This window comes from Chanodichthys erythropterus, chromosome 14, assembly GCF_024489055.1.
Source record: "Chanodichthys erythropterus isolate Z2021 chromosome 14, ASM2448905v1, whole genome shotgun sequence".
Lineage (NCBI taxonomy): Eukaryota > Metazoa > Chordata > Actinopteri > Cypriniformes > Xenocyprididae > Chanodichthys > Chanodichthys erythropterus.
Genome location: NC_090234.1, coordinates 28,896,646 through 28,909,411, shown reverse-complemented (window position 1 = coordinate 28,909,411; position 12,766 = coordinate 28,896,646). Strand labels below are relative to the sequence as shown.

The 12,766-nt window shown below is 38.8% G+C and overlaps 1 protein-coding gene across 4 annotated transcripts in view; it reads right to left on the bottom strand.

The window, feature by feature from the left end:
* Window positions 1-12,399, bottom strand: part of plekhm3 (pleckstrin homology domain containing, family M, member 3) — a 47,634-nt gene extending 35,235 nt beyond the window's left edge. For 3 of the 4 annotated variants that reach the window (XR_010897147.1, XM_067410338.1, XM_067410340.1), the window contains exons 1-3: window positions 12,356-12,399; window positions 8,654-9,549; window positions 3,135-4,082 (exon numbers count right to left, since the gene is read on the bottom strand). Coding sequence is in view for 3 of the 4 variants with exons in the window: in XM_067410338.1 (XP_067266439.1) it covers window positions 3,135-4,082; window positions 8,654-9,107 (1,402 nt within the window). In the remaining variant the exon portion in view is untranslated. Of the gene's footprint in view, window positions 1-3,134; window positions 4,083-8,653; window positions 9,550-11,295; window positions 11,592-12,355 lie in introns of those variants that run through there. The other variant, XM_067410339.1, reaches the window with a different exon arrangement.
* Window positions 12,400-12,766: the final 367 nt, after the last annotated feature.

The window sequence follows — 12,766 nt, the reverse complement described above, 5'->3', positions numbered from 1 at the left end:
GGGAAACATGCAAATATCTTCTGTTGCTTCCGATGGGCAGTACTAAATGAAAAAAAAAAATGTATTTCAACAAAATAAGAAAAATGTGGACATCTTCATCCAGTTCAAAAGAATTTGCAGGACCTGGAGGATTTTTCTGAAGAACAGAGCTCAGTGTAACTGCTCAGAACAAACAAGAGACTCATGAACAACCATCACAAAACAAAAACAGTCATGGATCATCAGGTAACCACGCACAGTATTAAGATCCAAGGGTTCCCAAACTTTTTAACGAGGTTATTTCAATAAATTCATCTATTTTTGTCTTGTGGACTATATGTAAACATCTTTTATATAAAATATCTTACTCAGGACAGTACTAAACAAAAAATAACATGCATTTTGTATGATCTCTCTTGTTTTGTTCAAAATGTTCACATTTTGACAGATTCTGAAAGGGGTTCCCAAACTTTCGTTCCCCACTGTATATACACACACTACCATTCAAAAGTATGAGGTCAGTGAGATTTTGTTTTTTTTTCTGAAGGATCAAGTGACTCTGAAGAATGGAGTAAGGAGTTCTTTGCTTAAAGAATGCCTTGACAGGAATAAAATGCATGAAATATATTAAAAATATATTTCTTTGAGGTTAGAAGTTCAGATTTCACAATGCATTGCAATAATGAAAGAATCAAAGAGTAGTGATCAGTATTCATACTATAAGAACAAATATTTACACCTCCGGTCAACCACTAATTAGACATCTAGCATGAATGCGCTTCCTTCTTTGGGCAAGGAAAAACCAAAATCTTAACATAAACAACAGATGGTAAGTTTAAAATATATTCAAATGAAGGCAGGGATGAGTATTCCTTCTTTTCTATTGTTGCATTTCAATAGTTGTTCTCCTCTTTAGGATCTTCAACTAATGTGAATGCATCACAACCCTTTTCAATAACCTTGGGTTAGCTGACAGAACCTTTTGTGGATGCGGACAATCTGGGGCCAAGAGGTATTGCGAAGTGAACAAATGACAGAACAAAACAGGGCAAGATAAAAGACTGTAACAGTAATGAGACAAAACTCATAATGAAGAGCCACTACTACATCCAATCATCAACCCAGACCGGGTACAATGTCTTGTGTGTCTACATAACAAGATAGACAGGACAGGCCCTTCTGACTGATGTGTGAAATGACAAATCACAGTTTGTTTTGTTATTATGCAACATTTTGGGTGCAGTTATGGTTAAGGTTAACATTTGAGAAAGATGGGGTGTATTTAGTGAGCAGTTCTACCTTGGAAGCAATCTTTTAAACAATTGAAAATTACAAACACACATCACAAATGTCATAAGTAATATAGTGTTGATAATGCAAAGAAAAAGAAGGTGTGAGCATCTGTTTGGGGGAATAAAATAAAAAGAAAAGGGTAAAAAAAAAAAAAGATTAAGTTTTTGTGTGACAAAAATATACTTACAAGAGAGATGAAAAACAAAGACAGAGAGAGAGAGAGAGAGAGAGACTAAGAGAGAGAAGCTGCCGAGTGCAGGGATGTACCCAGCTGTTCTGTTCTTTTTAGGCCGACACGTCCCATTCAAAAAAATCTCTTTCGTGGCCCCGAATCAAACAATTAGCTTCCGCACAGATCGCAGCATCCAGGGAGCCTTTGATTCTAAAAGGGGATTTTTTCCGCTTTATATGGGCCAATTATCGTCAGGTGCCTGCTGTCCTTGTTCAGTGAGGCTTTCAAATATCCTGCATTAAAAAGCTGGTTGTTACAACCACAGAGGAAAGCATTTCATTCATATCCACTTCAAGGGTGGAAATTTCACACCAAAAAAAGAAAGTGATAGACGGGGCCTGATATACTGCAAAATTATATAACTGTGCTCAGATATCTACCTGGCCTTGAAGGCCACCATAGCAAAGCCACAGACATCAACACAATCAAACAGTATTTGGAAAGAAGAGATGACGCTCAAATTACAGACCAGGGTTGGTTTTGTATAAAAGTTTCTTGCTTGTTTGAGCGATTCATATCATGTGGCATATGTTGAAAAATGTGGCATTTGAAAATTGAAACAATTCTTTAGTTAGTGGAACATCTATTTCTTTGAGGGTTGAGTGAGCTTGCCGAGTCATTTGACTCATGGAGAAAGGCTGCAGTTCATAAAGTCATGGCCTTTTCGAAAGGTGAAAAATCAAAGTTAAGGAGTCGATATGAGCTGGCAGCCTTAGAACTGTGATGCCAGATTCAGATCTGAGAGTATTAAAAAAATGTGACATAGCAACAAGAACAAAATAACAAGATGATTTTAGCCCTGTTTACAACTGATATTAACATCTGTCAAGTGGTCAGTCAAGACACATTGCTGCTTGTTATACCTGGTAAGTACATGCATGTCAAATGTGTCTCGTGACCACTTGCTGTCGGATTTCATTGAGGAGAAGGTTTCTAATTTCATGACTATATTTTGCACTTATTATGTAGACCAGATGTGACATTCAATCATTTAAGAAAATGATGACTCAAATAATTAAAAAAAGGCTAAAAAAAATATATATCAAATTATAAAGCAATCACTTAACATTGATAAACAACAAATTTCTTCTTATAATTAAAAATAATCAATTAAAAACCACAGATAAATGAGCATTTTGAAAATACGATATTTAGTGTCAAATATATATTTAATATTCAATAAATATTCAATCATTTTTTGAATATTAAATATTCAATAATAAATCTGATAAACACATTTATGGAATATTAAAGAGTTCATTAAATAGGTTTATTCATTACTAATATAAAAATAATAAAAATATAAAAATATATATTTTAATTTGTGACACACAAAATGATTTGTCTATTGATTTTTCCATTTTATTATCATTGCACATGTTGGTTTCAATTAACTTATCAATTTCTAAGTAAATTAATTGATCTTTTAATTGATATATCACATTTGGGCCCCCAACAAAGGAAAATAATCAACACTAATTATGCAGGCATATTTGTGCCACAACGTATACAAATGAATGTGCAATAAGTGAAGGCATTATCTTCCTGATCATTTTAATGACGATGAACCAAACCCAAAAAGCTATTACAATATTAGGAAATGCTAAGTGCTTTATAAAGAGGTGGTCACCTGCACATCGGAAGCTCTGAGCAGTGAGACCCTTTTCTACAGCCAGGCAGGTAAGGATGCTGAGAAAGCTAGTGGTGACAGACTGTCGTTTAGCTCTCTGGGCTTCCCTGTGCCGCCGCTCCCTGGCTGGCTTACTCCTCATCAGCACTCCGCTGGGGACTTGATTATTCTCCAATTGTGGCCGCTGAGCCATCACTGCTGTTCTTAGGGCCTCCACCCAGTCTTGGGTTTTGGACTCACTCTCTGCCCGCAAGCGTAGCACATCATCAGGGAAGACCGCCTGGAAGCGGGAGCTGATGCCTCCGTCTTCATCATCCCGCTGCACAGCCAAACAGCAAGCCAGCCGGTACCGCAGCACCGGCTCCGACACCGGGCCTCTTCCCTCGGTCGGGAAGGCTTGCAGCTCGGTGCGGCTAAGTACAAACGTGAAGGCCCTCCAGTTGTTGAGGTCAGTGAGTTGGTGCAGAAGGCCAGCCTTAAGAACATCGGCACAGTGCTGGGTGAACAGTGGTAGGGCCGTGGGACGTACCAGCGGTCGAGGAGCTGGCACAGTCGCCGCCTCTGGATCGGGTTCGTGGGGAGTAGGGGAGCTTGCACGAGCTGGCTCCCCTTTGCGATGGGCTGGACGGGCGGCCAAGACGCGTTCCCAAAGGAGTCTACGCCACTCCAGTGCCTCCCACTGGCATGGTGCACGCAACTGCACACGGGTGCTGTTAAAGAAGACGGCCTGTAGCACACGTCCATCCTGTGGCTGAGGAGCACTCACCCCTTGGCAGTGGGAGAGCGAGAGGGCGGCGCACAGCTGCTGGTTGCCACTGCTGTCCAGGCTGTAGAGACGCAGCTCACAGGGTGTAAGCTCCACATGACAGGCGGTCCACCGTCCCCACGGACCCTCTCTCTGCTCTAGCGTTCCCTGCTTCACCAGGCTTGGGCTGCTCTCCTTATGAGCTGGAAAAGAAAAGTCAGAAAGAGCAATGCAAACACATTATAGACTAAAAATATCTTCAAATGACTATAAAATTTAATATATCATGCCTTTGGCTGCACCGTATCAAGCCAAAGGACAAACCTGTAATTGCAAAGGACAATTTGAGGCAATATTGTGGATCAAATACTTTATGGTGACTTGCACAAGGCAAACAAGACTTGATTTTGACTTTTTGATTCTTTTGATTCTAACAATCAAGTACATAATTCATGGAAAGAATTAAAACTTATTTTTCCTTTTCATGTAGGAAGGAATGCCAACATTAATTTTTTTTTTTTTTTTTTACATTTCTCAGAGGACTTTAGCAAAAAACTAAACATTTTGTAGACAATTTAGCAACCAACCTAAAATTGGCAAAATATCCCAAATAAATGAGAAGCATTATAGAAAAAAACAAAACACAAATGATTATATTTCCCAGAAGACTTTAGGTAAACTTTGCAATTATGTCATCTGAAATTTTAGCCAATTTACCATCAAAAGGCAAAAATGTCCAAATAAATGAGAAATGTTTTTAAAGGGATAGTTCACCCAAAAAATTAAAAAAAAATTGGGATTTGGGATTAAAAATTATCCCATAATTTACTCACCCTCAAGCCATCCTAGGTCTATATGACTATCTTCTTTCAGAAAAAGACAATCAGAGATATATTAAAAATATCCTTAGTCCTCCAAGGTTTATAATGGTTGTGAATGGGGGGCCATGTTTGGAGCCAAAAATAATGCCTCCATCCATTAAAAAAAATTAATCAATACGACTCCAGCGGGTTAATAAAGGCCTTCTGAAGCAAAGTGAGTCATTTTTGTAAGAAAAATATCCATATTTAAAACTTTATAAATTCAAATAACTAGCTTCTGCTGGAAGGCCTTTATTAACCCCCTTCAGTCGTATGGATTGCTTTTTTTAATGGATGGAGGCATTATTTTTGGCTTCAAAATGTGGCCCCCATTCACAACCATTATAAACCTTGGAGAACTAAGGATATTTTTAAATGTATCTCCAGTTGTGTTCCTCTAAAAGAAGATAGTCATATACACCTAGGATGGCATGAGGGTGAGTAAATCATGAGATAGTTTTCATTTTTGGTTGAACCATCCATTTAAAAAATGTTTTTGAGGATTACATTTCTAACCAGTCAACAAAAAAGCCATTTTTTAGCCAATTTACTAACAAAAATGCTATGTAATTTTTACAGAGGTTGTGTGAGAAAATAAAATTAAAAGTATGAATGTGAAACTCCTAAGTAACTATGAAGATCTTGTCCTGCCTGAAAAGGGCTATATGTATATAGTAATATTATTAATTAATTTTTCCTTTTAAATGCCCATTACGCCCTCACTGGTACCTCCTTCAGTAGAACAAGTGTCTCCCCTCTCTCATGTAACTCTGCAGCCCTGCGTGAGAGATGTTCACCTCATCTATGATGGATGCTATTATGCTACGCGATAGTAGTCTATCCAGCCACCGCAAAGCAGGAAGAACCATTATTGTGTGTTGGGCTGCTATGCAAACAAAACGGCAAAGACTGACCCCTAATCTTTGGCACTCCTTTTCAGTCCTTCCTTTTTCTGTCCATTTCTTCCACATACTCCCTCCTTTATCTCCTTTCCTTTCTTGGTCCACAACACCCCTCATCCTTACACTTCCTTGGCTGGAAACTGCCCATTTTCCTCTCAACCCTCAGGAACCTGCTGTGTGCCCCGGACTTCTGGGCCTGGCCAGACACATAGAAACCGACAGAGGCCAAGAGAAGGGTAAATTAAAAGCAAATGCCAATGTATTGTTTTCTTTAAGTCTTATCTCTAATGTACCAGTCAAAACTGCACCTTCCATAACATCTGTAACTTATAACAGACAGTCACCTCCCACTTTTTGCTGATAAACTGTGAGCTCTGAAGGTTGGGTTACTCTGAGTAGCCAGCAAAAGCTGCGACAACTGATGTGCTTTGGGCCTCTGGAGCGCTGTTTGGGGACTCCATGCACTCTGAGGTCTTCAAAGGTACATAGTTTGCAGCTATGGAAAGAGTCACTACTAATTTCACGGCAGAGAGGACGTGAGGCGTGCTGACATGACCCAATTAGCGAGCTGGTGCAAGGCCAGTCAGCCCGCAGAGCCTGAACCTTTCCAAGACCGCTCCCTCAGCAAGTTACTAAAAGACCTATTTGAGAAAGACTGGCTCATATAACCAGTCATAGTGATGCTACCACTCACAGATGGGCACGAGGGAAACAATCATCAGCGATGACTCAAAATCGGAGCAGGAAAGGGAAAAAGAAGATAGATACAGAGTGGATCAGAATGGGTTCATTTGGTTTAGATTGACATAACAGACCAAAGCAATCAAGCGATCTTGATTGACTCCCTAACCATTTATCCAGAACCCCTGCAATTTGCTTCAGATTGTGATTGCAGCATAAATCTAATTTAAGATGTGTATAACCGTTTTCAACTAACAATAAAATTGTACTGTTTGAGGTCCAATAAACATGCAAATGAGTAGGCACGGCTCAGTTCAGATGTGCTGTAATCAAACACAGAAAGCAACCCTCATGGAAGAGTCAGAACATGACATCATGGTAAACACATCTGAAATGTTGGGAGTATAATCTCTGTCCACTTAGCACTTCAATTAAAGACAACTAGTAAGTTCTGTTGCACTGACCCTCAGATACCAAAATGAAATAAATCAAAAATCTGACCTATATTAACAATCAGTAACTTTGTATGGTAATAAAATTGCTAATCCATGCAGAGGGCCAGAGACGAAAATTACACTACTGTTCAATTTAGGGTCAGTAAAAAAATGTTTTAACGTTTTTGAAAGAAGTCTCTTATCCTTGCCAAAGCCAAATTTTTATTTAATAAAAACTACTATAAAAACTGAAGTGTTTTTGCAATTTAAAATAACTGTTTTCTATGTAATATATTTTCAAATGTAATTTATTCCTGTGAATAGAAAGTATAGAAATAGAAAGTTCAAAAAACAGCATTTATTTGAAATAGGAATATTTTAGACATTTTTAAATGTATTTACTGTCATTTTTGATCAATTTAATGCATGCATTAATTTCTTAAAAAAAATTATATATTTATATTTATAAAAACTATATTCAAGTTAAGTTGAATCTAAGACCAGTCTCTTAGTTAAAAACAAGACATTGAAAAATAAGTGCAAACAAAGCAGACTATATTGAAATTGATGCTTGTAATGAAATACAGAGCCAAGTCAAGCGTAGCGCAAACACTGTGCAGTGAAGGGTGCATGGGTTTCTCCAGTCTTAATCAGTAGATCTATCAGAATTAGAAACTGGGTGGGTTGCCAATATCTTAATGTCACCTAGGATTCAATCTCAGTCATTGAAGAAATGGTGGGCATTCGAGCGTGGAACTTTTTTCTATTTCCAGTTGCTCCCTTTGGCACATTTTGCTGTAATTAACAATTTGCCCCATTAAGTTTTAATACGGAAGGAAGGACAGCCAAGAGGATTGGTATCACCTGCCGATTTGCAAATCCTAGTTCTGATTTATTGGATGTAGAAATAAATCAGCCTTTTCAAAATGATTTAATATAGAGTTAAACCAGACTACATCGGATATAAAAAGCTTTAAAACAAAGAGACAATTTATATTGGTGAACAAGTATTGTGTTAAATCATAGTAGCATGTTAATCACAATATGCCTCTAGGTCTCTACTGTTCTTGTTCTGGTATGACCTTGACTAAATAAACCCTTCAGAAAAAACACACAGAAATAAACAAACAGGCCAAACCATAAGTAAGCAAACACTCATTGAACCCCTCAACATAAAAGGACGTGATTCCTGCAAAGAGCGCAGGTGAGCGGTGTTGACAGAGACATAGACACAACAAATCACAGGTGTAAGGAGATAAAAGCTACAACATCATATGACATTTTAATAAGGAGTACAAAGTGGTGAAAAACTTCTTCATTTGAGCAATTGAATAGTCTTTCGAAGGTAACCGCTGTAAAAAATAATACCATGTCCTAAACAGGCATGACACGGTCAAGTGCTAATCAGTAAAAGTTGAGAGTTTTTTCCATGTTGAATTTTTGTCCTAACCAGCCACAACAAGTGACAAGTGGGACATTGAAATCTCATTGGTCCAAAGTCAAAGTAAAAAAGTGATTATGACAGTCGCAATGCACCAAGTATTGTACTTCTTTCCATCATTAAAAGCTGCTAAGTATACAGTCTTGCACCTTTGTCTTTTTGTTTTTCAAATGCTTTTTGGTTAAAAATCCAAGTTTTTAATCTTATGATTCACCTTGCAGCTGGTTGATTTTATGGCTTATATAACTCTACAAAAACAATCTTTTAAAAAAAATTCTGATTGGCCGTGATTTTATGGAATCACTCAGCTTTTTCACTTTTGATGTGGATGGACAAATTTCCTGTCGCTGGAATCTTATAAGTGAAACACCTGGTTTCATGTCTGCACTACACATCAATTCAAATTAAATGTATAAATAATAAAACAAGACAGTATAATTTTAGTTTAATTCTTACCATCTCTGTAGTCGTTCAGTGCCATGTTTTTGAATGTATTTTTGTCAATGGCTGGCATGCCATTATCGGTGTAAGTGCGGTTGTTGACATCTGAGCGGGAGCGGTTGTGGCCACGTTTGAAGCCGCCATTGGATGTATTGCTGGTGGAGTTTGTCTCTTTGGCATGAGCCGCCAAATCATTGGTGGATCGCGCCCGGTTCCTTTTTCCATGTCGTAGGCCCAGCACACTGAAGGACGTCTGCTCTGCCCAGGCCATATTGCCTGGTGATATCTCAGACTGCTTTCCTGTCAGTAGCCCCCACACCCCACTGGAGTTCAATTTGTCCATGGTGGAACCCTCTTTAAGCTTGGGCGGACGTACCTGGCCATCCCCTTGATGGTCAGCGAGGCAGTGCAGGTAGTCCTCAGTGGCCTCAAGGGCGGGGCTGATGTCCTCGACCTCCAGACCCTCCATCACCTCAACAGTTTTGGCGTCACAGAAGCAGAAGTTGAGGGGTGGGGCAAATTAACCGATTCCTTATGTGTGCGAGGGCAGACAGGACAGGATCGAGAAGCCTCAAGACACCCCAGCTGGAACATCTGCTATCTGAACCCAAAAGGAGTGTGGCAAAACAAATGGTCCACAAAGGCCTGATCCCCTTCCAGTACTGTCACTTTATGAGCCAACGTAGTTAATCAAGCACCTAATGAGAACTGACCGCTGTGCCAGCTATCAGTATCACCACTGGGTAAGGTGAAGTCAGCAGAACCCGAGTGCAAACTCAGAGCTGTCTAGAGCAGGTGTTGCCTCATTCAGACAAGTGCCTCAATTAAATCACTGCAGTCAGTAAGGCGGTAATTCAGTGAGTGATAAATGCAAGATGGCACCAGGACGTCCTTCCCCAGAGCCCGACATCCTAAATTTAGACAAACAGAAAAAAAAAGCACAATACGGTCAGCAAAATAACTCTTTGGACAGCTGATGTTCTAGTATGATGAGCCTGAGCAAAAAGTATGACATCAGATTCAGGAATTGTACAACAGTTGATAAATAAAATAAAAACAAGTCATTTTTCTGAAAAACCAATCAAGCTTTTCTGAAAACCCAAACCCTAGTGAGCTTCCTTGCTGTCTGTCACCTATATAGACATGCTGCCCTCTAAGGTGACATGCTCTCTGCAATAGACTGATTCTGAATGCTCTACATAGCCAGCAATTCTGTGAGGCTGGTATGTCAACAACATGGCGAATGTAATACATATTTCATTCAAACTAGAGATTACTTCTATAAAGAACATACTTTTCAATGTGGTACTCAACTTGTGGTACCTACTCAAATGAGGCACCTCCCTATCAGACTTCGGATGCAGTTCATGTCTACAATGGACAACTTTCCCTGTTGCACCACATCTTGCTGTTTTTTTCAGCATCATGCACATAAAGAGTAGCTCAAATTTCAAGAGTATGCACTCTTTCCTATTCCACTTAAATGCAAAAAACAAAACCTGTTTTGTGTGAATAGACCATAATGCTGCTTTCTTTTGATACAGCAGCTGAACTCCACTCACCTTGACCTGTGTTTACACTCATGGCACAATCATAACAAGACATTGTCAATTTCACGCTACTACCTTGGCACCGCGGAATCCGTTCAGCAGGCTACCTTATGTCCAGAGCTTCGGCACACAGACAAACCAATGACATCACTGGACGTTTCCAGCCTGGGTAGGGTTCCCTGCCTCTCTAAACATGAGCACGGATTGGTTCTGTTTTCTTTTCACCTGATTATGCAGCCTCTCCTCATCTTACTCATGTCTACATCCTACCGCACTAACATTGATTTCCTCTGCACTCCGGCTAAGGGTCTTTCACTTTCTTTTAACCATCAATTATTAAAAAGACCATTACATCATCTCAGAGCAGAGGCTCACCAAACCCATGGGAAAAATAAGAAAACAAAGAACGAAAGATAAATGCAGACCAACAGACAGCTATGCGAATGGATGTTTCCGTTGGTTTAAAACTCACCAACAAAACAAGCAAATCTGCATGAGTTCAAATCAAGCTATACTATAAAATAATGAGTATCAAAACTTCAAAGTGATAGTTCTCACAAAAATGTAAATTCTGTCATCATTTGCTCACCATTATGTCATCCCAAACCTTTATGACTTATGTAAAATACAATTTATTTTTTCTTTTTTAAAAAGTCTCTACATTCTTCAAACTCAAGGCGCAAATCATAGCAAGGTATCGTCAATTTGAATGAAGGCCGTGGATAAATCTGTTCCACAGAAGAAAGAAAAGTCATACAGGATCAGAGTGACATGAAGGTGTGTAACGCCATGTACACACTAAAGTTTCAGGAGTGACAACTGTACCTAAATATGAGAAATTGCAATGATTGACACCATGGTAAACATTCTGCCTCTTGTGTGTTTTGTACCAGAGTAATATTGCAGAGACCAAAGACTTGTGTTCTGCAAATTTAACTAAACCAGTGCTTCTCAAACCTGTCCAAATTTAGCTGCAGGGTGTATGTGGCCTATAGGATGACAGAATTTACATTTTTGAGGGAAATTAAGTGATTAAAGCAAAACTTTTCTGAACAGTTTTGGAAAATCATAGTAATGTAAATCAGCAGCCAGCCATGAGAACCAGACCTGCAACAGTAAAAACTTGAGCCGGTGATCTTCACACCTCTGCTTGTAGACAAACTATTTAGACAGAGATGTAGAGGCCCTCTTCTTCCATTCTATTTTTAGCCATCTCACAGCAAACATCAATCTACACACTGAGGCAGTGACAAAGCAAAGTTAAGGTCTGCATGTAGACTGTGAGAATCATAAAGTAAAAAAAAACAAAAAAAAAAAACAGTAGTGTAGATGTGCATCCTCTTAAATGCTGCAGCAGCAGTACAGTAAATAAGGTTTATACTGTGATGAGCATATGACATATCAGATCTGACAGAGAGGAAACACATGACCAAAAACCCCTAACTGCCAGTAAACTAGATTGCTTATTTTTGTTGATGTTACACTAAAAAGCACTGTGGTGTCAGATGCTAATGATACCGCTTTTAATTAATACAATGGTAAATAACCAAAACACCATTGTGCTTGCTAAATTTATGCTAATGTCGCAAGACAAGAGTTTATTTCTCCACTACTGTCACCTGATGGAGTTTTGTTTCCTTTACACTGCGCTTTATGAATAAACGTGACTTGACTTGACAAACCAGATACAAAACTAGGAGCGACGACCCTTTACTTCAGCCATCTAATGTGGACTGTTCACACCAGACGTTCTTCATTGAATAAAACTTTAAATCGACAAGAGTCGTAATTAATTTTAATTAATAACTTGCGTAATTAAAGTTCCCTCACGTGCAGCTGACACACAAGCAAGCTGCAAGATACGAGAACAGACGTAAAAAGAGACAATACACAAACTCTAATATCTAGGTTTGTACCTCTTCTGAAAGAGGTATACTTTTATTCACAAGTCACTGTTTCGATAAATCTAGCCGATGACTTCATATCATGATGCTAGTTAGCTCTCGGCTACATCATCTGCCAATGACATTTGTGTCATCCGATTGTGTTTAACTCTCAGCGACTATAATAAGTTTATGTATCAGTGATAATCAGAGAATCACTATAACAAAAAGTACGAGCATGAAAAGAGCGAATAATCCGTTATTTGTATGTGAAAGTGACTCACCCGATTCTGTTTACAATCTGTCACATTCAGTTCCGTCAGCGAAAATGCGCACCGGGTAAAACAACAGCCTGCGTTAAATGGTTCCGGCTGCCGTTATTTTTATGTAGGCCTACTTAATTTATTGTATGTCGTGATTATGATGGCATTCATTGTGGTATCTTGTACTACCATATACATTCATGATACATGGATATAATAATTCAGTACCATGATATAGTCATCTGACACCATCATGGCAGCACCACCACAGTACTACATTTCTGTTAGGAAAGTGAGATTTCAGATTTAGGCTACTTTAGTTTAGTGGAACAACATATTTCAGTGTTTTCTTGTTAACACGAGTCACAGAATAATCTGTTTGCAAAACAGAAGTAGCTGTGAGTCATCCATCAATTTTATAGGCCTATGCTT